The sequence below is a fragment of the Macrobrachium nipponense genome, chromosome 30 (genome assembly GCF_015104395.2).
Source record: "Macrobrachium nipponense isolate FS-2020 chromosome 30, ASM1510439v2, whole genome shotgun sequence".
NCBI lineage: Eukaryota > Metazoa > Arthropoda > Malacostraca > Decapoda > Palaemonidae > Macrobrachium > Macrobrachium nipponense.
The window spans coordinates 53842254-53869149 of NC_087218.1; the positions used below are offsets into that span (position 1 = coordinate 53842254).

Below are 26896 nucleotides of genomic sequence, written 5' to 3' on the forward strand. Positions count from 1 at the left end.
TTCAGTTCGTTTGTGCGTGCGTGTGTGTATCTAGCCTGTGTTTTGCGCGCGTGTGGCGACCGCCCTACGGCTTCGAGTAGGTGGAGGAGGAAGTCGTTGGATCCAAGGCATGGGGTGACTCATCTCCTCAGCCTAGCCTACCCATCTTCCTATTCTTCTTGTAGACTCAGACCCACACACACACACACACACAAACTTCATTGCCTCAAGCAATGTTGGTCATTTGCCCCGTGTTTTATCTCTCTCTCTCTCTCTCTCTCTCTTCTCTAGAATCATACTCGAGGGAGACTTGTATATTTCCACATTTCTGTTTAGCTTTAAGATATGTCGTGCTTATCGGTTTGTTCACTATGCATACGCGATTTGATGTACGCAACACACTGTCTACCTCAACACAAACAAAATATGATATACAATTGTTATTTTCAGAGTATATGTTTACGTATTACGCACCGGTGTATATATGACGAAAACGTTAAGATCAGTTTCTGGAAACAGCTGTAAATCTTTGTGGTAATAATATGTCTATTATCTAAGCACATCTCTCTCTCTCTCTCTCTCTCTCTCTCTCTCTCTCTCTCTCTCTTTCTGCGGGTTAATTTAAAGTGGCATCTGTTCTTTAATAGATATACCTCATTAGACCTATGTGTCGCACAAGGACTCCACCAAAACTAGAAAATATACAATTTCCAAAATCACGGTTTTATCGGCAAATTTACAGAATTCACAAATTGGGTATTACTTAAGTGCTTTTTCATGAATTCAAACTTAAGATAAATCGCAAGCAATGCTCGAAGTAGTACCATGGTAATACTTTTAGTGGCCGTAACTTGATCAGGTTGAGAGCTATACCAAGAAAACATTTAATGATATGAAAATCATATTAAGCCTTTTCCTTCTTGCTTGTGAAGGAAAGAACTTGCCACTATTTACTTTTCTTTCTTGTGCAATAAATATATAAATAAATACAATAAATAAACGTCAATATTTTACCAAAAAATCAAAATTATCTATGAACTTATGAAACGGCACTGCCGTTACATATTCTCGTCAGATACCTTGCCTGATAAGAAGATAAAACAGGTGAAGAGGCTGATAATGAGATAACGGACGTGCACCATTCTTGCCTATGAAAGACGTAAAGCTTGTGCGTTTTTATACAGTTTTAGTGAAAATATTTCCTTCGAGCACTTGTTTAGTCCTGTAGCTTCTGCCCAAAATCGACTAGCAACTTAGCCTACTACTAAGTAATTACTTAAGGTCACCATGAACTACTAATGTTACCTAACATCGCCTTAGTAAATCTAGTATAACCTAACTGAAACCTCTTTAACTAGACCATAGCCACCGGAATAGTACTAAAACCAGTGCGGATTTATACCGGTTCGACATTAGCTCACTGAACATTTGTTTAATCCCCAAGTTACCTAATTACATTATTAATGCTGACAAGTCAGCTAACACTGACCACCATATAATCCTCTTTTCAGTACAGGGTGCGTCACCTCCACGAACATCAAACACGTAATCTGTCGCAATGAATAATTTTGCAAATAATATGAAATGCAGAGAGAGACACAGAGACAGAGAAATGGAGGAGTAACCCCGTTCAATAATCAATTTAAGAAAACGTGGTCGCCTGTGAGGGAGAGGGAGGGGGACTCCGCTAAACCCATACGATGAGTCAACAGACTCACGCCAGGGAAAACATAGGTCAAAGGTCACATCATCTCGTGCGCCGCTCGGGCAGGGGACAACCCCCCCCCCCCCACCCCCCCCCCCCCCCCCGCCCCCAAATCTTTCTCCGGTGTTACGCAATGGATGCTCCTTTTTTTCCCAGTGTGTAAAATACGCCATTGGTCGAGGATATTTAAAACTTGGTTCTTGGTACGTTTGTGAAAAATTAATTTAGTTTTTTGTGTGTGCGCGTATGCCTAAGAGAATGGGGCGAGGGAAAGGGCGGGGGGGAACTTGACCACCAAGAGAGAGAGAGAGAATATTAGGGTTTTTTATGTAATACGTAGCAGTGTTCTATGAGATACAATCCCACAATTATTCGGGAAATGCTAAATAAAAATCAATATGATGAGAGAGAGAGAGAGAGAGAGAGAGAGAGAGAGAGAGAGAGAGAGAGAGAGAGAGAATTTTTAAAACTTGAACTAAGGTCAATGAATCTTTTTCTAGCCTAAAACGAAAAACAGCTCAGTGTGTGTGTGTGAGAGAGAGAGAGAGAGAGAGAGAGAGAGAGAGAGAGAGAGAGAGAATTTCAGTACCCACGGTAACTGCAACCTTCTTAAGGTCCCTGAACCTTTCATAGTCTTTAAAAAAAAAAAAGAAAAAAAAAACTAATAATCTGATTCCCTGAATACACCTTCAGTTCCTATACTATGAAAGCATTCAGAACCAAGAACGATTACTTTAATGGTCAAACCACCTGTGCGCTCGAGTCACTGGCCATTCATTTAAATCTGAACCCAATTACCTTGTGTGATAAACTGGATGATCGGGGGATAAAGAAAAAGAGAAAAAGAAATGAAGGTATATGAATAAACTGTGCTATAGGAAGTGAGAGAGAGAGAGAGAGAGAGAGAGAGAGAGAGAGAGAGAGAGAGAGAGAGAGAGAGATCTGCAATCTTGCCTAGAACTGATAAGATTACAACCACTCAAAACAGTCAAAACTGAAAGATATTACAAGACAAATAAAAACGAAGTGCTTAATAAACAAGGAACGTGTATGTATGTATGTAATTACAATTATATATATATATATATATATATATATAGATATATATAGATATATAATATATATAGCAGGTGAAAAGGCAAAACAGCTCAATACATGGGTTGCTTTATTGTTGCCAACGTTTCAAGACTATGGTCTCATTTTCAAGGCTTACAACCCGAACCTCGGGTTATAAGCCTTGAAAATGAGACCATAGTCTTGAAACGTTGGCAACAATAAAGCAACTCATGTATTGAGCTGTTTTGCCTTTTCACCTGCTACATGATGGGGACTAGCCTCGACCTCTTATTGGATGATATATAATAATATATAATATATATATATAGATATATATATATATATATATATAATATAATATATATTATACATAAATATATATATTATGTGTGTGTGTGTGTGTGTGTGTGTAAATTTAATATATCTTATATCTAAAGCAAACGGTAGGACTATGTATGTATGTGTATATGTTCGCTGCAGACGGCGGGCAAACTACTGGACCGCACTGAACCAAAATCGGACCACATATATGTAGATTATACTGGCGATGGTTTTTAACCGGATACCCTTTTGATCCGGATATCCGAGCATGCTAACTTCTTTAATATTATTACTCGTAGAGAAAAAAGAAATGCGTTTTCAGTATAGAACTTTTCACGAGGATTCCAAATATGCCCATGATTTTCTTCTGTGGTGAAAAATGACAAAAATATTATGGTTCACACATACCGTATCATATATATATATATATATATATATATATATATATATATATATATAATATATATATATGTACCGAATTCCCTACTTACCTTGGGAATAACCAACAACATCCGGGGCCCATTAAAACTGACAAGTGCTTCGTCTCCGGCAGGATTCGAACTCCTGCCTAGTTTAGAAACAACGGTAGGCAGCCAATGGATAAGTAATCATGCTTTAATTACATCTCACGCAGTTGGAACGATTTTTGTCGTTAAATAACTATAAATACATTACAAAACATTGCTTGACAGTTAAAATGATGACAGGGAATATATAGTTTAAGCCACATGTCAAAAGCTGTAACCTATGAGGTTATTCAGCTCTGAAACGACAACTGAAAGGTGTGACTGGAGGAGAAGCTCACAGTGGCAAGGTGAAACAGTATCAGGAAAGGGCCAAGGAAAGCCAGATGGAGGGAAGAGAATATGAACGGAGGTACAGTGAAATGAACGAAAGGGGTTGTAGCCGGGGGCCGAAGGGACGCTGCAAAGAACCACAATTAATGCCTATAGTGTACCACGTAAAGTACACTGAAGGCAATGCCCCTTAACTAACCCAGCTAAAAAATAAAACGACAAACCAATAAGACTGAACAACTCAATTTGCAGACCAAAACTGAGAGAGAGAGAGAGAGAGAGAGAGAGAGAGAGAGAGAGAGAGAGAGAGAGATTTCAGACTTACAGCGGACTTCCCTCTGGCGTCGCACGCACGATCTGGGCAGTCTGGTTGACGGTGCAGAAGAAGGAGTTGAAAAAATCGAAAAATTTCGATTTCCTCTCCTTGGAGGTCCTTTGTCCCGAATTCATTTCTTCCGGTTCGTTCATTATGATAACAACTGGCGAACGACTTTTGGCCAGTTAAAAGATTAAACAAAACGTTGGCGTTAATATCTTTTGTACAGTTCGTGAATGCAATAGATGAACAACTTGAACTTGAACTTGAACTAACCAGCAACGAATCATCTCAAATGAAAAAAAAAAAAAACTTTTAATAGTGTTTAAATAGATGACTTTAGATCTAAGGTGTCCAATAATGTCTTCCGATCCGAAACACATGCGCTCGAGTGCGCATCTCGCTTCGAACTGTTTACACGATCGCATTCCGGCAGATAAAACAACCTATGACTCACTCATATCTGTATTTTTTTAACAAGACCCTTTCGGAACTAGATAAGATAAAGCCAAGATGGCGGAGTGTCTCCTTTACAATCGCGATAACAGTCTCAGAAAAAAATGGAAGAGCGTAAACAAGTCTCGGAAGATGAATTGTGTGCGGCAATGCTTGATGGAACTTGTAATATTAACCAAATCATTTTCTTATCATTCTTCTTTATTCTTATCTTCCTTATATCTTTACATTACATATAATATATATATATACAATATTAAATTTAGGCTAAAGTCCAAGCACTGGGACCTATGAGGTCATTCAGCGTTGGAGTAAAAAGGGGTTTGAAAGGTGTAACAGAAGGCAAATTTGCAAACGCACACTTTTTTTTTTTTTTTAGTGACTGATAACTGTCAAGTTCCTACATTATTACTTTCAATAAATCATATCAATTCATATTCGTTCGATTATAGCAACACCCGAGAAATAAAGTTCAATAGCATCAACATCATCTAAAGTACGTAATATCTCCTTTTTTTTTTTTTTTTTTTTTCTTGTCGTGCAAGCATCACGTCACCAAACTATCAACGGAGTAATATAATGAAATTGCTCATTATAGAAAACAATTTTGCATAGACATATCATGCATCATAATGAAGGCGCTATAGACCTCATGCGGCGCACTGTAGGCATCAAGAAAGGTTCTTTGCAGTTCGTTGTCTCTTCGGCAACCCTAGCTGCAACCCCTTCCATTTCTTTCACTGTCCCTCCGTTCATATTCCCTTTTTTCCATCTTACTTGACTCAGCCCTCTCCTAATAATTATTTCGACGTTATTTTCAAAGCTGAATGACCCTCAGAGGTCTCAGCGCTTGGCACAAATTCGATATTCCCATAACATTTCCTCAAAAATAACATCATTGAGAAAACGTAGAATGTTCGGCAAAGAGAAGGAAACGGAATACAAATATGAGACTATGCTTCGGTAATGTAAAATTGGCTCAACAACACCTGCGGGTTTAGTACGTTGCGCACGTGGCTCTGACGTCAAATAAAAGTAAAAGACGATCGATACGACCATAACCCGTTAATTTATGTGATGACCTTGAAATATTATTAATATAAAAAAACACAGACTTATACATACACTTATATGGTTATGTATTAATACATAACCAGCGGAAATATTTAGATAAAATTACAAGCTTTCCAACGCTTATAGTCCCCAGCAGCGTCTGGTGTCCGTAGAATGACCGGACACACAAACAACACACACACACACATTATCGCGGGCGCGTTCCGCACATACCATTTCATTCTTAACTCGATATAATCTGAATAAAACCAGTAACCACCGTCTTAAACTTTCCGTGGGGCTAACTTCTGTCAGTGACAATAACTAAACGTTGGTAATACGAAGCTAAGCAGACCAAGACCGAACAGTTCTCGTTAACCAGACGCAAACAGAACGCGCCCAAACAAGTCTGGGTGAGACAACAGAAGCCGCCCGCCGGCTGTATCCGAGATACAAAGCACAGGAGTGTTTTCATCGCTATGGAATGCAAGCAGCGAGAGGGAGAGAGAGAGAGAGAGAAAAAAACAAGCCATGATTCTAGCTAGCAGCCCCGGGGCTTGAGAGAGAGAGGCACGGACGAACGAACGATCGCGCGGGTAAAATCATGTGATGCAGATAGCAGCAGGCAGCAACCAGCCAGCGCCACCTAGCAACTGATCCCGGTACCTGAATTGACTTTGCACACGACTGTAGGGCGAAGCACGTGGTGACAGGGATGACACACAATTTATCTCTCTCTGACCCACAACAGTCGTCTGACAAAACAATACACTGCTCGTGCCAACAGAGGCACAATAGATATCTTGGCGAGTATCGGACGCGAATCTGGACGACTGGACTCGTGACCTCAGTTGCAACATGTTACTGCCGGCGAACGTCTTCCGAAATTCTTTCTGCCAGGGCCCTTGGCCCCTCGTCCGTCCTGCGCAGGGATCCCCGCAGATACGTAGGGCACCTAGAACGTTTCACTAAATACTGGGGCGCGTTTTATCCACGTCAGCGTAAGGACAGGTTTTCTGACATGAATAGTATACGTGTATTATTATTATTATTAAAAATAATACTAAAAACGAACACTAGTCATATGGTACAAGCCCACCAAAGGGGCCACTGACTTGTAATTCAAGCTTCCAAAGAATATTATGATGTTCATTAGGAAGTAAGAAAAGGTAAAGGGAAATACATAAAAAAGATATATATTTTTTTTTACAGAAACAAACACATTAACAGATAAAAAATGTATTGAAACGCAAGGAGAGTAGCATCCGGTTAGTAATGCAAGGCACCTTCGCTTGACCTTTTGAAGTTTTTGTTGATATACCTAACATTACCATGTTTTGCTAATTCATTCATTTTTTTCCTTTGTTTTCTTACCAATTGATTTACCATCTTTTACAAACTAATTCGTTTATATTTTTTTCACAAATTTATTTATCTTTTGTTACTAATTTATTTATATTTATCTATCAATTCTTTATCTTTTTGTTTCTTTCCTAATAACTGATCTCTTCTTTCTATATTTCCTATTACTCTCCGTAGCTTCTTCCCAATCAAAACCATATTCTTTGGATCTTGAATTTCATATCAATGGCCCTTGAATATAATAATAATAATAATAATAATAATAGTAATAATAATGTTGAAGAAATTTATTACAAATCCTAGACGTATCTGTAATCCATTTCCTAAACAATCTGATAAGTGAATTGAACGTGTTGTATTTATTTTCACGGATTCAACGTGTTGAATTTTTTCTAAATCTCACATCTGACATATCCACGTATCTGCGTTGACTGCAATCTACGACTTTACAATTTCATACGTATCAGTCAAGTGATTATTCAGCCTTCGATCGAACAAGTTTTCCTGACTTGATCATTTATCAAGCCACGGTGTGGATCTTTGAATGGTTTTATTAACCTAATATTTGACGTTCCATTAGCAAGTCGCTCTGGGATGAGGCTGTAACCCACAGGCCTTTCCCGACGCTGCTGCGACCAACAGCAGTTGACTAGCTGCTAGGTAGAAATAAGTCACTACTTCATTTAATAAATAATACTCTTATTAATACTTAACTTTTGTAACTATTTCCTAGTACTTACGTTCGTGGAAACAACGCGTACCATGGAAATTAAACTCTAATAATCTCTCTCTCTCTCTCTCTCTTGTGAGATGTTATACATATTTACTATACACACACACACACACACACACACACATATATATATATATATATATATATATATATATATATATATATATATATATATATATATATATATTATGTAAGCAATCACATCCAATTTTCTATTACACAGCATGGTTTTTAACAAATGAATACAGTACTACATAGTGTCATAACAGAAGCACAAAACAAAAAAACAGCCATTTCCAAAGAATTTCCCTTCTGACGTCAGTATCATATCGCATTTCAAATTCTTCTTCTTCTTCTTCTTCTTCTTCTTCTTCGAGAGAGAGAGAGAGAGAGAACGGATTTTAAAGAAACAACTGAAGAAAACTGTGGCAATGTGTCAAGAAAAGACATGACGCAACACGTCGCCCTCAGTCGGTGAAACACTTGCTCTTGAGAGCAACCCGGCGTTCAAGGACGACCAGAGAGAGAGAGAGATTACATTTGTGCGTCTGCGTGCAGAGGTTAAAGAAAGAGATGGTTAAGTTCGTTGTGTGTGTGTGTGTGAGAGAGAGTTACATTTGTGCGTCTTGCTAGAGAAAAAGAAAGAGATGGTTAAGTTCATTTTGTGTGTATGAGAGAGAGAGAGAGAGAGAGAGCATCTATGGTAATCGTTTCTAAGCAACCTGATAATCTAATTGAGCTTAACGTAATCCTCTTATTTTTATAAAATAAGTATATGCATTTTCCTACCCTTTAGAGAGAGAGAGAGAAGAGAGAGAGGGAGGGAGAAGCACGTCAATAGGAAGAGAATGTACAAAAGTCGTGAAGCAGAACAGACTTCTGTGATGAAGGTTGAAGCTGTCAGCCAACCGTCTACTACAATGCAACCAGTAACATCCAGTTATATGGTTTTGTAATAAGTAATAATAGCAGTATTTTACGATGATCAGTAGCATTAGCACCATACTGATGGTAATCGTATTTTACCTTAAGCTACAGAAATTGCTAGAGATGATCTTACAACTCGAAGGACTATTTTTGGAAAGCAAAGACAAAGAAAGACTATGGAAGGTTGAGCGTAAGAACAGAAATTTCTAAGGACTGATCAGAGCCTAATTCGATCTTTATTTCTCAATAAATCTTCAGCTGGAAAACGAGATAGGAAGACACCAGACTACATTAAGCCATTTGGCTCTAAAGGAAACCTAACCTGCAGAGAAAGAGACTAAGTTGAAGGAATAGGCGATGAAGGAATAAAAATGAAGGAATTGCAAATAAAACCGATCCACCTGAATTCTGGAGACGTCAGGAGCAGCACCTGAATTCTGGAAAGCAGCAACAGAGAGCAATGAGCAGGAATGAATTTATTCCTCTCCTAAACATTTCAAGATTGTTTGTTTGTTAGTTTGTTTGCTGCTTTTACGTTGCATGGAACCAGAGAGGTTATTCAGCAACGTGACTTCCGAACAACGTCGAAAGTGAACGTCTATCACCAGAAATACACATCTCTCACTCCTCAGTGGAATGTCCGAGAATCCAACTCTCGGCCACCGAGGTGTCAGGCAAAGACCGTACCGACCACGCCACTGAGGCGCTTTTTACAGATTAGAAGATTCCACAGTTGCACTTAGGCAAACTATTCCACGACAATATCTACGAGAAATTATGTCAAAAATAAAAAATTAATACTAACTCTACACAAGTGCTTTCCTCTCCTGCGCACTCACTCTCATTCCCTCTGACGTCAGAAATCTTGATGAGAATTTCGCCGCCTTTGAAAAGAAATTAGCTTAAAATCATTTCAATGATTCGTGAGATTTGGCAAACTCACATTAGCTTTTTTTCCAACATTTATACGTGTTTCGTAATTTGTCCTTCAAGATGCTTGCCAGAGAGAGAGAGAGAGAGGAGAGAGAGAGAGAGAGAGAGAGAGAGAGCATATAAAAATATTAGTTTTTATATGGAGCACGTGGAACATGTTTGGTAAAATATTTTTTAATGAATGAATTCATCTCTCTCTCTCTCTCTCTCTCTCTCTCTCTCTCTCTCTCTCTCGTTAAGAATGAATTTGTAAACATGTGTGAGAGAGAGAGAGAGCACAAAAATATTAGTTTTTATATTTGTAAATGCTAATACGCGAAATTCGTGGAACATATTTCGTTAAAAAAAAAGAATTATCTCTCTCTTCTCTCTCTCTCTCTCTCTCTCTCTCTCTCTCTCTCTCTCTCTCTCGTGAAAAAATGAATTTGTAAACAGGTGAGAGAAGAGAGAGTTACACACAACAGAAACTTCCAGACCAAGTGTTTATATAAAAAAAAAACAGTTTTTAAGCAACAACCACTCAAGCCGAGCAAACCTATTTCAGAGAGTAAAAAATAAAGATTAAAAACACATTCCGTAAAACATTGATAAATGAGGTCACGTACGCACTTCGACTTTGCAAGAACCGAAATGTTATGCAACTTTCACCATCATGGTATGGAAAATGAAACTCTGCATTACTCGAAGGTATGCAGATTCGACAAGAGTGACGTAGTGATCTCTCTCTCTCTCTCTCTCTCTCTCTCTCTCTCTCTCTCTCTCTCTCTCTCTCTCTCTCTCATGGCCACGTTCAGGGAGGGCGTAATGACTGATTTTTTTTCTTTTTTTACACTGACTGACGACGAAAACCTTACGTCCATCTGTAGACCAGCCCGAAATTGTAATAAAAAAAAAAGGAGGAAAGGACAAATATATACGGAAAGTTTTCATTCTCTCTCTCTCTCTCTCTCTCTCTCTCTCTTCTCTCTCTCTCTCTCTTCCCTTGGTCTCATGGCCACGAGAAAGGACTAATGACTGACTGCTTTGTTTACATTGAGTGGCCAATGCTAACCTTGAGCCCTTTTCCAGCCCAGGCCCGAAAATGGAAAAAGAAGTAATCACCTGACAAGTAATCACTTGACCACAAGTGATTAAACTCGAATACTCGTCCCTTCATTAGTTTATAGGTGGGGTCTCTCTATCAAGCCTCAATTTATACAGAGAGAGAGAGAGAGAGAGAGAGAGAGAGAGAGAGAGAGAGAGAGAGAGAGAGAGAGAGAGAGAGAGAGTTGGAAAGGCGAGCATGACAAAGCCGAGTGCAAGGGGATATAAAATTCCTCTAATTGCTGATGCAAATACAACGTTTCTCTTTAAGAAGATCACAGAATTAATTTCTGACAAAATCCGGCCGTAAATTCACCACCTGCAGCGTCACGGCCGCTTCTTCAACGAAATAGCTTCCTTTTTAAGCAGGAACCAATGTTGTACTTTGTCCTTGGCGCGGACAGGGATGCCGATTTTGTGGTAAATTCCAAGACGGAAGGGGGGGGGGGGGTGTCTCTATGCGTCTACGGGTCTACGATCCTTTCGTAAAGGGAGAATCCTATACTTGCGATACCTCATAAAAGGACTCTGTCTGTATATACGATACTTTTATTGAAAAAGTCCTGCATTTACGACCCCCTTAAAAATGAAAGATGTCTGTATATACGATTCTTTTATTTAATAAACGTTCTGTTTACAATCCCTTAAAAAGGGGAAAGAATCCTGTACTTACGATCCCTTAACGAAGGAAGGAGCCCTGGATTTACGATCCCTTTGAAAAGGGAAGTCTTGTACTTACGATCCCTAAAAAAAAGAAAAAGAAAGTCCTGGACTTACGATCCCTTTGAAAAGGGAAGTCTTGACTTACGATCCCTTAAAAGAAAGGGAAAAATAGGGACGGTTCCTTTAAAAAAGGGAAGAGTCCGTAATACAGAATAGCAGGAGATCATCAGCTATCTTCATCCCATTGTCCAAAGTCCTGTGTAAAAGGAGAAGGGTTTTCTTCATTATATGAAGAATGTATTCACGAAAGTAACGCCTTATTTTGAATATGGAATCACAATGGGCATTTTGCACTTGATTGCAGAGAGAGAGAGAGAGAGAGAGAGAGAGAGAAGATAGTTTCTTCAATTAACACTTAACATTTTCTAAATAGGCAACCACTCATAAAGAGCGAAACGAAGTAGCTTTATTTTTTTTAAATACCCTTCTGTGAACCAAGGAAAGAGGGCAGTTACCATGCTCATCACAGCTCCCAACAACTATAGTACGTTTACTTTTCTAAGATCGCTAGGGTGTGGCCTGTACAGAAATCATACGTTGCCAATTTTCACGTTATGGTAATAATATTAGCTTCATGGAGTCTATTGAAATAGTTTTTATTTCTTAAAATGTGACTCTTTGCTTGCATCAGATATTTTGAATATATCTTATTTCGTATATTCTTCGTGAAAACCTCAGTTTCACTAATGAAAATGAAGATATGGCATATTTTTTCCCCAGCGATGCCACATCTGAGTTCAAGGGACCCATGGGTTTTAAGAGGATTTAAAAGGTCATGGTCAATATCATTAAAGGATACTCGCACTCGATCACCCACTGTGAAAAGTATGGACAGCCCAGCCCAAATGACTCCCGTAAACGTCTTCACCCACCACCTGAGGCCAAGGAAATAGTCTATAATTTCCTGAAATATTTCATTTTATAAAAACATCTTGAAGCTCCTGTAACTGATGTTTCGAAGGCTATCCAAAGAACATCTGAAGCAACAAAAGTGTTAGAAATGACTATTCATAGACTTAAGAAGCAAGAGAGGCGGGAAATATAGTGGAATCTCCAGTGTTTCAAAAAAGAAAAGAGAAAGGGAATCCTGTGACTGACTTGGATAATTTTGATAAAAATGTTATGCAGAGAAGGAATGCGTGGTTGTCTTTTCCAAGGGCATAATAGATCGATTGACTTATGAATTTATGTTTCAAGTCCAAACACCGGAGCCAACAGGCCACTCAGCGCATCTATAATTATAGAAAGAGAAAGAAGGAATAGCTAAGTAGAATCGGGAATGGAAAAAAAAAAGTTAACAGGGAAGAAATAAATCCTTTACCTCGACTCCCAAGGTCTAAAGCGAATCCTCCTAAGAAGGATTATATCTGCGGGAAGCATTTAATGGGACTTACTTACCCGTAGATATGACAACTCTGCCTTTTCTACCTGGCCCCACCCTAGCGATCTTAGAAAAGTAAACGCAGTATAAGTACCTTATGGCTCTTTGGCTAAATGAAAGGAAAATGATGTCGTTTGCTAATTACCCGAGGATTTAAATGACCCAAAATGCTTTGCGCGTTCCACTTCAATGTGTCAAACTATATATATATATATATATATATATATATATATATATAGATATATATTATATTATACTATATATATATATATATATATATATATATATTTAATATAGTGTATGTATATGTATACATACATACATATTCCTCATTCTGGGAAACATGAGAAACGTATATTTACTTTCTCTTCATTCTAACAAACAAGAGAGAAACCATTTATATATATATATATATATATATATATATATATATATATATATATATATATATAAATTTTCCCCTCGTTCTGACAAAACAAAGATATGTTTTTATATGTATATACTATAACTTTATTTTCCCTTCATTCTGACAAAAGGGAAATATATCTTTATATATGTATACTATACTGTATATCTTTATTTTCCCTTCATTCTTTAAAACCCTAATCTATTTTCTTCTCCCTCTACCACCTGGGATCTACTTTCTCATATTTTTTATTATCATCTTTTTTTTCTATCAGCACCTTCCTTGAGGTCGTCCTCAGTCCTTTCCTCTTTTCTGAGAGTCACGATGAAGTGGCACTTGGCGCCGGCGCCCCGAGTCTCTGGAGTTGCCGTTCGTTACTCGAACCACCAAAGAGCTTTTTTTTTTTCTCTCCTAAATGTTAAAATACGACCTACTTCAGACTTGTCACATTTCTTCCTTGACTACAAGACTACAAATACACGCGGGTGGTCATTTGCTTCAATTATGATTTTGCTATTTTGATCAGTGTATGTCCGTATGCATGTATGTATGTACACACACACACACACACACACACACACACATATATATATTATATATATATATATATATATATATATATATATATGTATATATATATATGTGTGTGTGTGTTTAGATATATTTCACACTTTTTACAAAAGTATGTGATATCATGAATGTAATTAATGTGCCAAACATTTCAGTCCGAAATTCAAAGGAATCATTGATAAAGGCACTTAAAAGACGAAATCTTACCAATCTTACCACTCAAAAATTGTTCGCATTCCGTTGAATAAAGGCTAACATTTTCCTGGTCACGAGTATACGAGTCTAAAAATGTATGTATGTATAATGGCCGCCACTATAACACTCGTCATACCTGCGCAGTTATGCCTGCACAGTCGGCCTGGGCAGACGAAACTGAACCGGCTAACGTTCAGTTTTGCCAGGACAGGCATAACTGCGCAGGTATAACTGAACGTTAGTGTGTTCAGTTTTGCCTGTATAGCCCGACTGTGTATAACCGAGTGTTAGTGGCGGCCTCATGCATATGATTTTCTGTATATTTTAAGCCTACTAAAGTCCCAGTACCATTACAAGCAATAAATATTTGTAATGGTACTGGGACTTTATGGACACCCTGTATATTGCTGTGTTTTAAATAAAAAATGATTTCAATAGAAATATTCAATTAAAATATGTATAACTGTCCTTGTCTATATGCAGAATTACTCCACTACAATCAATATAATTTTGACATTCACAAGATTACCTTAAAAAGTGTCCATTGTTATATTCAATGACTCAAATAGAGTAGACAGAAGCACTACAATTATTAACAAGAATAAATAACAATAAATCGAACTAAGCTTGTGAAGTACCTGGCTCTCCGAATCATCCAAGATTGACCCATGATGACCCTTCCAGCCTCAGGGCAATCACCTGTTATTCCTCAGAGCTTTGACACAGGTCATAGTAGGTCATAGTCGGGCTTTTATTCAGCGGAAATCGCAGTTCTCGGTGTCATGGTCAGTATTATTTTTTTAGGTACTTTTCAGCGTAGGTCAAAGTACTTCTCACATAGGCCAGGTTACTGAATGACGTACGTTACAATACTAATCACATGGGTCACAGTAATTTTCACGTTACAGTATTTTTCGCATATATTATGTACTTTTCACATAGGTCACATTGTTTTTTGCACAGAGACAGTACTTTCCACACAGGTCACAAGACTTTCCACAAAGGTCACAGTACTTTTCGTATAAAGGCAGTACTTTCTACATAGGCCACAGTACTTTTAATATATGATACAGTACTCTTCACACAGGTCACAGTACTAATCAACACACATGGCACAGTATTTTCCCATAATACTCATAGGACTGACCAACTTATCTTTCCCAACCTGTGCAAAGTCTGGATTATTCACGTACGCTTTGAACACAGGACCCATCCATGGCATTTCTCATGAAATTCTTGTTGTATACGCTGCCCACATATGCCCACTGACACAGGGCAACTTAGCGACCTCCTCAGGTACAAAGTACGCTGGTAGCAACACTGCTTATGTCAACATTCTAAAAATACTTCAGCAAAACGTTCACATAATTACCGCATATTGTCATCTTGTGTGAAAGTATTTCTAATTTGCACAATAACCTTTTTATCCAATTCCACTGCTTATTTCTTCCACTCACCTTCTGATTCTCTTCTTCGTTACTTTTCTGATTGTGGCCATCGAGGGGGAAAAAAAGTAGAGGTGTAGATGCTAAACACAAACACACGTTCGAAACTCACACTGAATTATTAGCGTCACTTGTATGTCATCTGCTTTCTAAAACCGGGTTGTTGGGCGCTGGGTAGGGTCGCCTCTTCCGTCAGCTTAAAATTGGATTTTGCAAAGCAAACACTAAAAAAAGAAAGGCGAATTTTACTTTTATTTAATTTTGATGATTATTTTATTTTCTTTGAAATTGAGTATTTAATTTTGATCATTATTTTATTTTCTTTGAAATTGAGTTTTTAGTTTTTAAAAAATTTGTACTGCAGTTTTGGTGATCAGTTCTATGAGGGACGAAGATTTAATTTGACCAGCTTTCTGTTTTACTTTTTAAAAACCTATAACTTTCTATAGCAATGTGTATTCTCGCATTTCTTGATACTTCCTGGACAACTTTATTGATAATGTTCTTCTACAGCCACTGTGTAAAACAAAATGTGAAAATAATCATTAGTAAAAACACAAATAATCATTCGATTCCATTTTCCAAGTGACAATAATAAATCCCAATTCAACCGACGTTATACTGGGAGCTTTCACAACAATACAACGCTAACAAGACGAACTGCTCGTTCCTTCAGGCAACAAACACAAACAAACACTTCTTGATGAGATCTTTCGAATAAACAAACCGTCACAAACGAAGAACAGAGAGAGAGAGAGAGAGAGAGAGAGAGAGAGAGAGAGAGAGAGAGAGAAGACGATTTCAAGGAAGACTCGCTCTCTTGAAAAATATTCGTCACATATTCACAAATACCACTCCTTTTTTTGTGATCTCTTTACAAATATTTGTCACACACAAATATATCTCCTTATTTGTGGTCTCTTGAAAAATATTAGTCACAGACTCAAATATCTCTCCTTTTTTTATATATCTTTTTGTGATATCTTTACAAATATTTGTCACACACTCACAAATATCTCTCCTTTTTGTGGTCTCTTGAAAAATATTCGTCACAAACTCGCAAATATCTCTCCTTATTTGTGGTCTCTTCAAAAATATTCGTCACAAACTCACAAATATCTCTCCCTTTTTTGTGCACTCCTAAAAAAAGTAATCACAAACAAATATCTCTCCTTTTTTGTGGTCTCTACAAATATTCGTCCCAAACTCACAAATATCTCTCCTTATTTGTGGTCGCCGTAAAAATATTCGTCACAAACTCACAAAGATCGCTCCTTTTCCTGTGCACCTTTAAAAAAGTAATCACAAACTCCCAATCGTCTCTCCGTTTTCTGTCAATTTTTAATAAGCAGAAGAAAGTACTAGCAAGCTCTTTCTCTTTCTCTCTCTCGTCAAGCGCTGTATCCAAGGAGGAAAAGTTGCACACACAGGTACGACACGAATCCTGATCTGTCAATGTCACTTCAGTGGCATCTCGCAATGCTTAAACCAAACCGCAAAATTGTACTTGTCACATATGTGCCCTTTTTTTCTCTCGATTCAGAACGATCGAGGAGGCGTGTAACGGCTGTTGATAGGCGCCGATGGTACACAAACCCGCTTGCTGTGACATTCCCCTCGTCGTGTCTCGAATGCGACTGCCGAAGGTTGAACGAGATGAAAGGAAGAAGAAGGAGAAGAAGAGGAAGAATCGTCACATTCGTTCTGAGAAGGGAATGCCTGGCTAGCTACATGTGACGGATTCTCTCTCTCTCTCTCTCTCTCTCCTCTCTCTCTCTCTCTCTCTCGACAGCCATGGGAGGCGGACCTGTTGGTGTATGTCAAATGCTTCTGGTGACGGTATGGGGAAGCATTTCGGCCACCTCAAAGCGTGCACGCCTGTGTGTGTAAGCACAGATCGCGCGTTCCAGCACGCCCATGCAATGACGTTTCGAAGGCCCGCCCGCGCGTATCTTTTCCCTATTTTGAAAAGCGAAGGATGTCGTTGACGATTATTGATACAGCAGTGCAAACCATGGATTAAAAAAAAAATGATGAAATATCATGAGCTTTCACCTGCAATTGATTTCTATGAAAAAACAAATGCACTTCCAATCCAAATGATCGAGTTAAAAAGCTTACAAATATATGTACACGAAAAACTTTCATAAACATAAACTGACAATCTCGTAAATAGAGCAAAACACGACCTTATACGTAAACACACAAACATATACATGTATAAATACTTGTATATATATATATATATATATAGTATATTATATATTATATAGTATATATATATATATATATAGTATATATATATACATATATGTATATATTTATATATATATATACATATATATATATATATAATATATATATATATATATATATATATATATATATATATATGATACAATGAAGGTTAAACGCTCTCAGTTAACATATCACCACAAACGCCCTCGCTTCAACCGACCAACACAATTCACACCTGAGAGCCGACGAATTACAGATGTTTTTGCACCTGTCTAACGGTAAAACTGTCACAAAAACCTACACACCCAGATTACAAAAAAAAAAAAAAAAAAAAAAAAAAAAAAAGATTTTTTTTTTTTTTACAATGTAAGCGGAACTTCTTTTATACACTTATGCCATGACTGAGGGATCATTGATTGATTGGGCATTGTCCGATGTCACATTTACCGGGGTTTCGACTAAGGAGATGGATAATTAAACGAAGGTCAGATGTAAAAGTAGAACTTTCACACCTTTAAGATAAATCAAAGTGACTGGGCATTTAATCCACGCTCGAATTTGAACTCAAATATAATGACCCACTACACCCTGGAAATACTCCATACACCTAAAGGTGTATGAATTGGTGTATTCATCAAATCATCAAAACAGGGTGTTCTTGCAGATTCGGTGTTACAGAGGTGCCAGGAACCAACCGCTGGTTGGCCAAATCCAACTGGTTTGCCCACGCAAGAGACATCACTGATGGTCCATGACCCCAAGAAAAAAAGACACTTCTCTCTCTCTCTCTCTCTCTCCCCCCTCTCTCTTCTCTCTCTCTCTCTCTCTCTCTCTCTGCCCGTAAGAAAAAAAGAACGTGTTCTCTCTACTTGCTCCTAGAGATAAATGAACACATGATGTTTCCTCGGATGGACTAATAAGTCTTTAAGATATCCTAATCCTTGTAACTCCTTGTAACTTCCCTACCCCAAGAGAAAGAGACGTGTCTCTCATCCCAAGAGAAAGAGACCCGTTTTCTCTCCATATCTCTCTCTGACCACAAGAAAAATGAATGTTTTTACTCTCTCTCTCTCTCTCTCTCTCTCTCTCTCTCTCTCTCTCTCTCTGAACTATTACACTTTAGGTTGACCAGGTGAAATTAAGGGGTCACCTGTAAATGACAGACCCTTCCACCTGGCAAGGTATACAGGTAAGTATGGTTAATTAGGTATTTTCATTAACTGGTTGAAAATCTACAGGTGCACGCCACACAAGCCTGTACTATTCTGTAAGGGGATATAGGGGGGATATAGGAAGTCTTAAGCAAATAAAATTGGATATTCTACGGTTCAAGATGGAATACAGAATACAGTTACTTTTAGGTAAATTAATTGTAGACGAGCAAGGAAAATGCCGAAACCATATACTATAAATGTTACAGGCAGATAGCGAATTGCACTTACGGACATTTGACCCCACCAGGGAAACTATAGTAGATCCACATCAACCTTGCATTTGATGTCTAGGCCAGCCCCTTACGACGCTCTTGATTGGCTGTTGATAAGCCAATCACAGGGCTGGGAACTCTCAGTCTCTCTCGAGAGTTCACACAGGCAGGATGTATGTTCCGTCTCTCCTGAGGAATACGTTTTTCAAAAGAGGTGGAACATACATCCTGTCTATATGAAGTCTCGAGAGAGACTGTTTTTCCAGCCCTGTGACTGGCTTATCAAGAGCTAATCAGGAGCGTCGTAAGGGACTGACCTAGACATCAAATGCACGGCTGGTGTGAATCTACTACAGTACTATAAACACGGCGAAACAGCACCTATACACTGTTTCACCATGTTTGGTACTAGCCCCCTGGGGGCGGGGCAAATATATTTCGCCGTGTTTAGTACTAGCCCCTGGCGGGGATCAAATGTCCCTAAGAGCATTTCGCTATCAGACTGAAATTTCAGGCAGTTCGCGAAACATCCGGTTTCGCTATCTGCCTGTAACATATTTACATTAAAAGGCAAAAGGTCAAGTAACATAATTTGTTATTTCTCTAATAATAAAAAGATGAAAATTTCCCGTGCGTAGTTTATATACGAAAGATCAAAGTGCCATGATTCATCTCTCTCAAAATGTACAGAGAAATCAAGCTTAGACGAAAGGCTGAGGTATAGGAAAGTGACTGGCAAAGGGAATGTGGAATGGGTTGCCGTTATGCACACGACCCTGTCCTGACCGGGGAAGGTGACTCAAAGCTGCAAAAGCCAGTGAAAGCCTGAACGTTTCAGTAAGAGAAGAATGGAAAGGCGAGGAAGGGTAAGCAAGAGTAGGTACAGAGATTGTTAAATGGAATTAATCATATTTCAGTTCTGGGGAAGTTAACGGCCATATTTCTCAGGAATGTAGCTTTATTACTCACACATTATTTCCGTATCTCTTTCCAAGTGTCGGTTTCTAAAATTAGTAACTTCAACTGGACAAGCTCTCTCTCTCTCTCTCTCTCTCTCTCTCTCTTCTCTCTCTCTCTCTCTCTCTCTCTCTCAAAAACACAAATCTTCTCAAAAGTGGTAAAATATTTTGAGACGTTAGTCTTTGATTGAATTGCCAATTTGTAATGTAATGCGCAAAATTACTATTTAATCCATTCTACCTATATATGGAGGTTCAACACCCTTACAATGGCCTTTCTGTGTATAGATGTACGAAGCGGCTAAAGTCCTGGAAGTTTCCTGCACTTGGGGATCATCCATGCTTCTCCTGCTTGGGGGAATCCGTGATCATCTCAATATTCGCTACCGTCCAGAAGCTGCGACCCGCAACATTCGATCGACCACCAGACTTATAACCTACTCTGGATTACAGATCCATCATATGATTGAGATATCGTCAAAGTTCTCTCTCTTCTCAAACGGGATCGAACCCGTGCAAGAGAGAGAGAGAGAGAGAGAGAGAGTTACAAGGACTAGGATGTCTCAAAGAATTGTGGGTCCATCCAAGGAGACATCATGTGCTCACTTATCTCTAGGAGCAGGTTATACTGTTCATTCAGTGATCTAATGATTCTCAGAGAGAGAGAGAGAGAGAGAGAGAGAGAGAGCTGGACACGGAGCATGGGAAAACCAAGGTCGCCATCATAGCGACACGGTCCAAAACCCAATATAATGTGCTTAGGGTTTATTGATGCTGTCAGGAACAGGAGCAATTGGTTTATATTACTTTGCGTGCGCTTAGCTTTTTGTCTGTATACCAGTCATCATCTATGCCTATAGATATAAGAAATAGTCTCTCTCTCTTCTCTCTCTCTCTCTCTCTCTCTCTCTCTCTCTCTCTCTCTCTCTTGTCGTCAGGAGTGGTCGTACATTAAATTAACAGTTTTTTTCACTAACAAATGTGAAATAAATGGAAGTGGGCGGATCGATTGCTTAGGCCTGTATTCCAGCTGCTAAATTTGATACAGTTATTAACATTAACTTGGTAGGTTATATACATACATACATACATATATATATATATATATATATATATATATATATATATATATATATATATATATATATATATATATATATATATATATACGAAACCACAGGTGAAATATATCTGAGACGAGGCACAAGTCCTGACCGGTCCCGACATTATTTCCAAGCCATCGACGATGGGCTGAATATATGGAAATTATAAACAAAGTTATTAATTCATTACAAGATTCGAACTGGCGTCAAGAGGGATCACTGTTAATAAGTATACTATTAAACTCTCTGAGACGCAGGTCTCACTATGACGCATTAAAGAGACAGGCATAATGTCAGTGGAAAAAGTTGAAGAAATAAATTTAGTGAGTATCCTCCTGCCCAATCTACCGTAGAACTCTGGAATTCTTTTCCGGCTATTGTGTTTCCTGATGCTGGTCATCTTTCTTCCTCCTAGGACAAAAGGTCTGAGGGTACGTAGCTTCCTATGTGATTAATTCTGACCCATTTTCTATTTCTTTTTAGTTTTCTTCATTGGATTGCCGATTCTAAAGGCCTCCGGTCTTAAGAAAAGAATCAGGTCCACATTTACACGTAAAGATGAGAAAAGGTAATAAAAACACAACAAGAAGAAGAAGAGAAGGAGGAAGAGGAGGAATAAAACGAAGAAAAGGAAGAGGAGGAAGAGGAAGAAGAAGGAGAGGAGGAGGAAGAAAACGAAGAAAAGGAAGAGGAGGAAGAAGAAGGAGGAGGAGAGGAGGAGGAAGAAACCGAAGAAGAAAAGGAAGAGGAGGCAGAAACCGAAGAAGAAAAGGAAGAGGAAGAAGGAGGAGAGGCGGAGGACGAAAACGAAGAAGAAATGGAAGAGAAGGAAAAAGAAGATGTTGGAGAAGAAGAAGAAGAAGAAGAAGAAGAAAAAAGAATAAGAAGAAAAAGGCTTAACATCAGCACAGGAAATGCAGCCGCTCGTAACTCAAGGCGACTGAAATATACGCATGACCTTGAAATTCATCCTTGGGTCCTTGGAAAAAGGTTTGGGTCATTTTTGCCTCAAATATCCTTCATTTCAGGACATTTCTTTAATGATATCAAAGTTTATTTACTCCAGTTATTAAGCAAAAGTTTTAAAAGGGAATTAACATAGAATGGTTTGAAATATCGACAGTTTATTGAGTTCATTATAGTCTTTGTTACGCAGTAACCAGGATCTGATACAGGAATGAATACAGAATCGTTTGAAATGTGATGTATTATCTTGATAATGATTTTGTCTCAGTTACTTGCAACTTCACAAAGATTTCCAAAGCACAAATCACTTATTTAACGAGAAAAAAATAACCACAATATTTGTCAATATCTTCACAGTTAAGTGTTACTGCAAGTTACTGAATCATTGTAAAACAAAATGGGTCGTATTATTTGTCAAAGCCTTTACATTCAGCGTGACTAGAAGTTACTTATTTACAGTTAAATATATCCAAATGACCATAATATTTACCAAACTACTTATAGTTAAGCTTTACTACGCACCGAGGAAATCCAGAAAATATACACCAACATTAACATTAATAAATAAAATATTCAAAAGAAGATTGAACCTCAATTTATCACGTGGGGCCTTCAGGAACCAACACGTGACCTCAAGTTTCTATGGAGAGAGAGAGAGAGAGAGAGAGAGAGAGAGAGAGAGAGAGAGAGAGAGAGTATATTACTATCAAGCGCTGTCACACTGACTACGTAGCAAGAGACAGAGAGAGGGAGAGAATAAAATATATTACTGGAGTGAAGAGAGATGAGAAAGAGAAAAGAAAATAATATATGGTATTTATATATATTTATAAATATATATATAGAGAGAGAGAGAGAGAGAGAGAGAGAGAAAGAGAGAGAGAGAGAGAGAGAGACTGAATTAACTCACGTCACTCCTCAATATGAGGAAAACGACCCCTCACCTTCTCTAGAGTCTCCTCACTTCATCGTCACGAGCACACGCAGACAGATAAACCAACGGACCTCCGAAAAGCAGAGTGCGAGAGACAGACGCAGACACGAGACACCGGGACACGAGACAGGTAGAAGGAAAGAGACACAGACACAGAAAGCGTCAAACACAAAGCATCGCGGCGGCCAACTGTCGTTTGGTGGCTTTTGGTCGCCGCATGTCCTTCGTCGCTCCTGCTCTGTCGTTTTTGTTGGACGCGCGCTTCCACCGGATGTCAGAGGCAAGGTATCCTCCAGGGGGGGGGGGAGGGGGAGGGGGGAAAGGGGAGTAGTAGGGAGAAGGGGAGAAAGAGGTGATGTAAGAGATGCAGTGTTGGAGGTGTTTGGAAGGATGGGTGGAGAATGGTGGTGGTGGAGAGAGAGAGAGAGAGAGAGAAAGAGAGAGAGAGAGAGATGAGAGAGAAGGGTGGGGAGTAATGCAAAAAGATGCAGTGTTGGAGATGTGTTAGAGGGGGGGTGGAGTGGAGAATGGTGGTGGTGAGAGAGAGAGAGAGAGAGAGCGAGGGGGAGAGAAAGAAGGAGAGATGAGAGAGCAGCGGTTGAGAGTGCGTGGAGGAGGGGGGGTGGGGTGGAAAATGGTGGTGGGGAGAGAGAGAGAGAGACGCCTGGAGGTTAATTCAGGTGTCCTCTAAAATACAAGTGTTGGTTACGGGGGTATAAATATCTATTGCAGAGAGAGAGAGAGAGAGAGAGAGAGAGAGAGAGAGAGAGAGAGAATAAAGTAAACAAACTAACAAACAAACACAAACAGTCATTATCAACATGAAAAAAATGACGAAAACAGTATTTTCAAGGCCAATCACAAAGGCCATTACATAAATAACATCTAATAGCACATAAAGTGGTCAAGACTCAAGCCTAGCTAGGGTGAGTGAGTGAGTGCTTGGGTTCAAATCCCCCGCGCGGATGGACGATATATAGGCACATTCCCTAAAAATCCTACTGTGTCTTTAAGTAGTGAGTTATGGAGGCATAGTAGATGGTCAACTGTAGGGGGCCGCTGGTGAAAATAGGCTGGTGCGAAGAGACGAGGTAGAAAATGAGAGAGAGAGAGAGAGAGAGAGAGAGAGAGAGAGAGAGAGAGAGAGAGAGAGAGAGAGAGAGTATTTGGCAATAATAGATATCAAAGATACACGACCTACGTCCCATAAAATGTGATGCTTCCCTCATAATAATAATAATAATAATAATAATAATAATAATAATAATAATAATAATACTTATCTATATAATCATCAAAATAATAATACCTGTGTATAAAATAATGACAATAACACCTATTTATAATAATCGAATAATCGTAATAATAATAACAAAACCGGTACTTCCCCCCTAAAGCAAGACAGCTCCAAACACAACACAATTGTGTGTGTGTATATATATATATATATATATATATATATATATATATATATATATATATATATATATATATATATATATATATATATTGTATAACTCAAGCAATCAAAACAGGGACAGAACCTATTAATAGCCTGATGGCGAAGGACGAAGACTCACTTGGACAAATGTTGCTGTGAGGATAAATCAAGGTTGACCCTTTTTCTCTCGATTCTTTGTGACAAAACGACACAAGGCGAGGCGACAGTTTTTCCAAGGTGGACTCTGAGCGATGGGGTTGTTTTTAATTTTAATAATAATAATTAATAATAATAATAATAAAATAATAATAATAATAATAATTAGATTGAGAAAATCAAGAAGTATCACTCACTCATGTCGCAATACCATGGGACACCAGAGTTGAAGAGAAAGAAAGGGAAAAAAAGGAGAAGTATCAAGACTTGAAAATAGAAATAAGAAGGATATGGGATACGCCAGTGGAAATTGTACCCATAATAATAGGGACACTAGGCACGATCCCAAGATCCCTGAAAAGGAATCTAGAAAAACTAAAGCTGAAGTGTAGCTCCAGGACTCATGCAGAAGATGTGATCCTAGAAACGCACACATAGTAAGAAAAGTGATGGACTCCTAAGGAGGCAGGATGCAACCCGGAACCCCACACTATAAATGCCACCCAGTCGAATTGGAGGACTGTGATAGACAAAATAAATAATAAAATAATAATAACTAAATAATAATAAATAATAATAATAATAATAATAATAATAATCTCTTGTACACTTGTTTCATGAAAAGTTATGGTTGCACCTAAAGAGTTTGATTTTAAAATGTTTCCCATTACGATAACAAGAGAGACTTTAGTATAATTCAAGCTGCTGACGCAGCAATAATAATAATAATAATAATAATAATAACTAATAATAATAATAATAATAAAATAATAATAGTTTGGAAGGAGACCATCTCGTAAAAATGTTGCATAGAACGTCACAGCTGCATCAAGAGTTTAATTCATAATAACTTTTTTTTTTTTAAAGAAAAATAGTGAATGAACTCTGCCGATGCAGTTGCTATAATAATAATAATAATAATAATAATAATAATAATAATAATAATAATAATAATAATAATAATAATAATCGAGGTTCTTTCGTAAAGCTTGCACTGCTGAATATTTTATATGACTTCATCAAAAGAGTTTTCAAGTTATCATACAGTTTATTAGAAGAAAACAAAAACAGAAAAACTTCATTTCGAATTAAACTGCTAACGTAGCAATAATAATAATAATAATAATAATAATAATAATAATAATAATAATAATAATAATAATAAGATAATAATAATAATAATAATTCCTTATTCCACTTGGATCACTACGCAATGCACGCAGGAAAATATTATATTCGCGACAATAATTGGACGCTTCACATAAAATAACTGGAAATAACGAAAAAAACAATAAACGATTATCGCTACGCGTCGAGGCGTGGTCACCCTTCCAAGGTAATGACTTCGTACCTAACACCACCAGATAAATCCGGTTAGGTGATTGTAAGCGAATAAAAGTTTATTATTATTATTATTATTATTATTATTATTATTATTTATGGGCATATTTTCTATGATAGAATATTTTTTGGGATGAGGTTGCTTTTATTTGTTTGTATGGTGCTTTTACGTTTTATGGAACCAGTGGTTATTCAGCAACGGGACCAACGGCTTGACGTGACTTCCGAACCACGTCGAGAGTGAACTTCTATCACCAGAAATACACATCTCTCACTCCTCAATGGAATGGCCGAGAATCGAACCCGCGACCACCAAGGTGGGACGCCAACACCATACAAAACAACGCCACTGAGGCGCTCGGTGGGATGAGGTTGCTACCCTCACGTACAAGGCCAATATATGTTCAACGGGATAATGAGGTGTTGTTCACCCATCCAACAGATGACCAGGCAGAATGGGCTAAACTTAACAATGCATATGTATTACACATTGTTATATATAATATATATATAATATATATAAATATTATATATATATAAATAATATATATGTGTTGGTGTGTGTGTGTGTACCTATGATTCCGACACAGTTGACAAGACAACAGCTGTTACAGGAGGAAAACGAACATGTGTTATGCGTAGCTGCGGCGTTACATCACGTCTGGCATTCGAAAGGCAGTGACTAAGCCTTGAAAAATGGTAGGAATAACTATACAGCGTCCATTGTACAACTACAGGATGCTACTCAGCATTACTATTATTGCTAAAAATCCAAAATTATATATTAAAATATATTTCTATGTAAAAAAACAAAGACTTTCGACGTTAAAATGTAAATGGAGAGGGTAGTTTCCTCCTAAAGAGCATCTAAAGAGGTGGGCAGGGCGAGAA

The 26896-nt window shown here is 38.0% G+C and overlaps 1 protein-coding gene across 11 annotated transcripts in view; it reads right to left on the reverse strand.

Annotated features, from left to right (window-relative positions):
* The window catches only part of LOC135202514 (mitogen-activated protein kinase kinase kinase 13-like), a 150948-nt gene that overhangs the window by 20815 nt on the left and 103237 nt on the right, over positions 1 to 26896 (reverse strand). Inside the window, exons 1-2 of one of the 11 annotated variants that reach the window (XM_064231962.1) lie at positions 17038 to 17150; positions 14635 to 15957 (exon numbers count right to left, since the gene is read on the reverse strand). The exons of 9 other annotated variants lie outside the window; for them this stretch is intronic. In XM_064231962.1, the coding sequence (XP_064088032.1) occupies positions 14635 to 14666 (32 nt within the window). In that variant the 5' untranslated portion in view covers positions 14667 to 15957; positions 17038 to 17150. Of the gene's footprint in view, positions 1 to 4183; positions 4588 to 14634; positions 15958 to 17037; positions 17151 to 26896 lie in introns of those variants that run through there. One more of the 11 variants, XM_064231956.1, reaches the window with a different exon arrangement.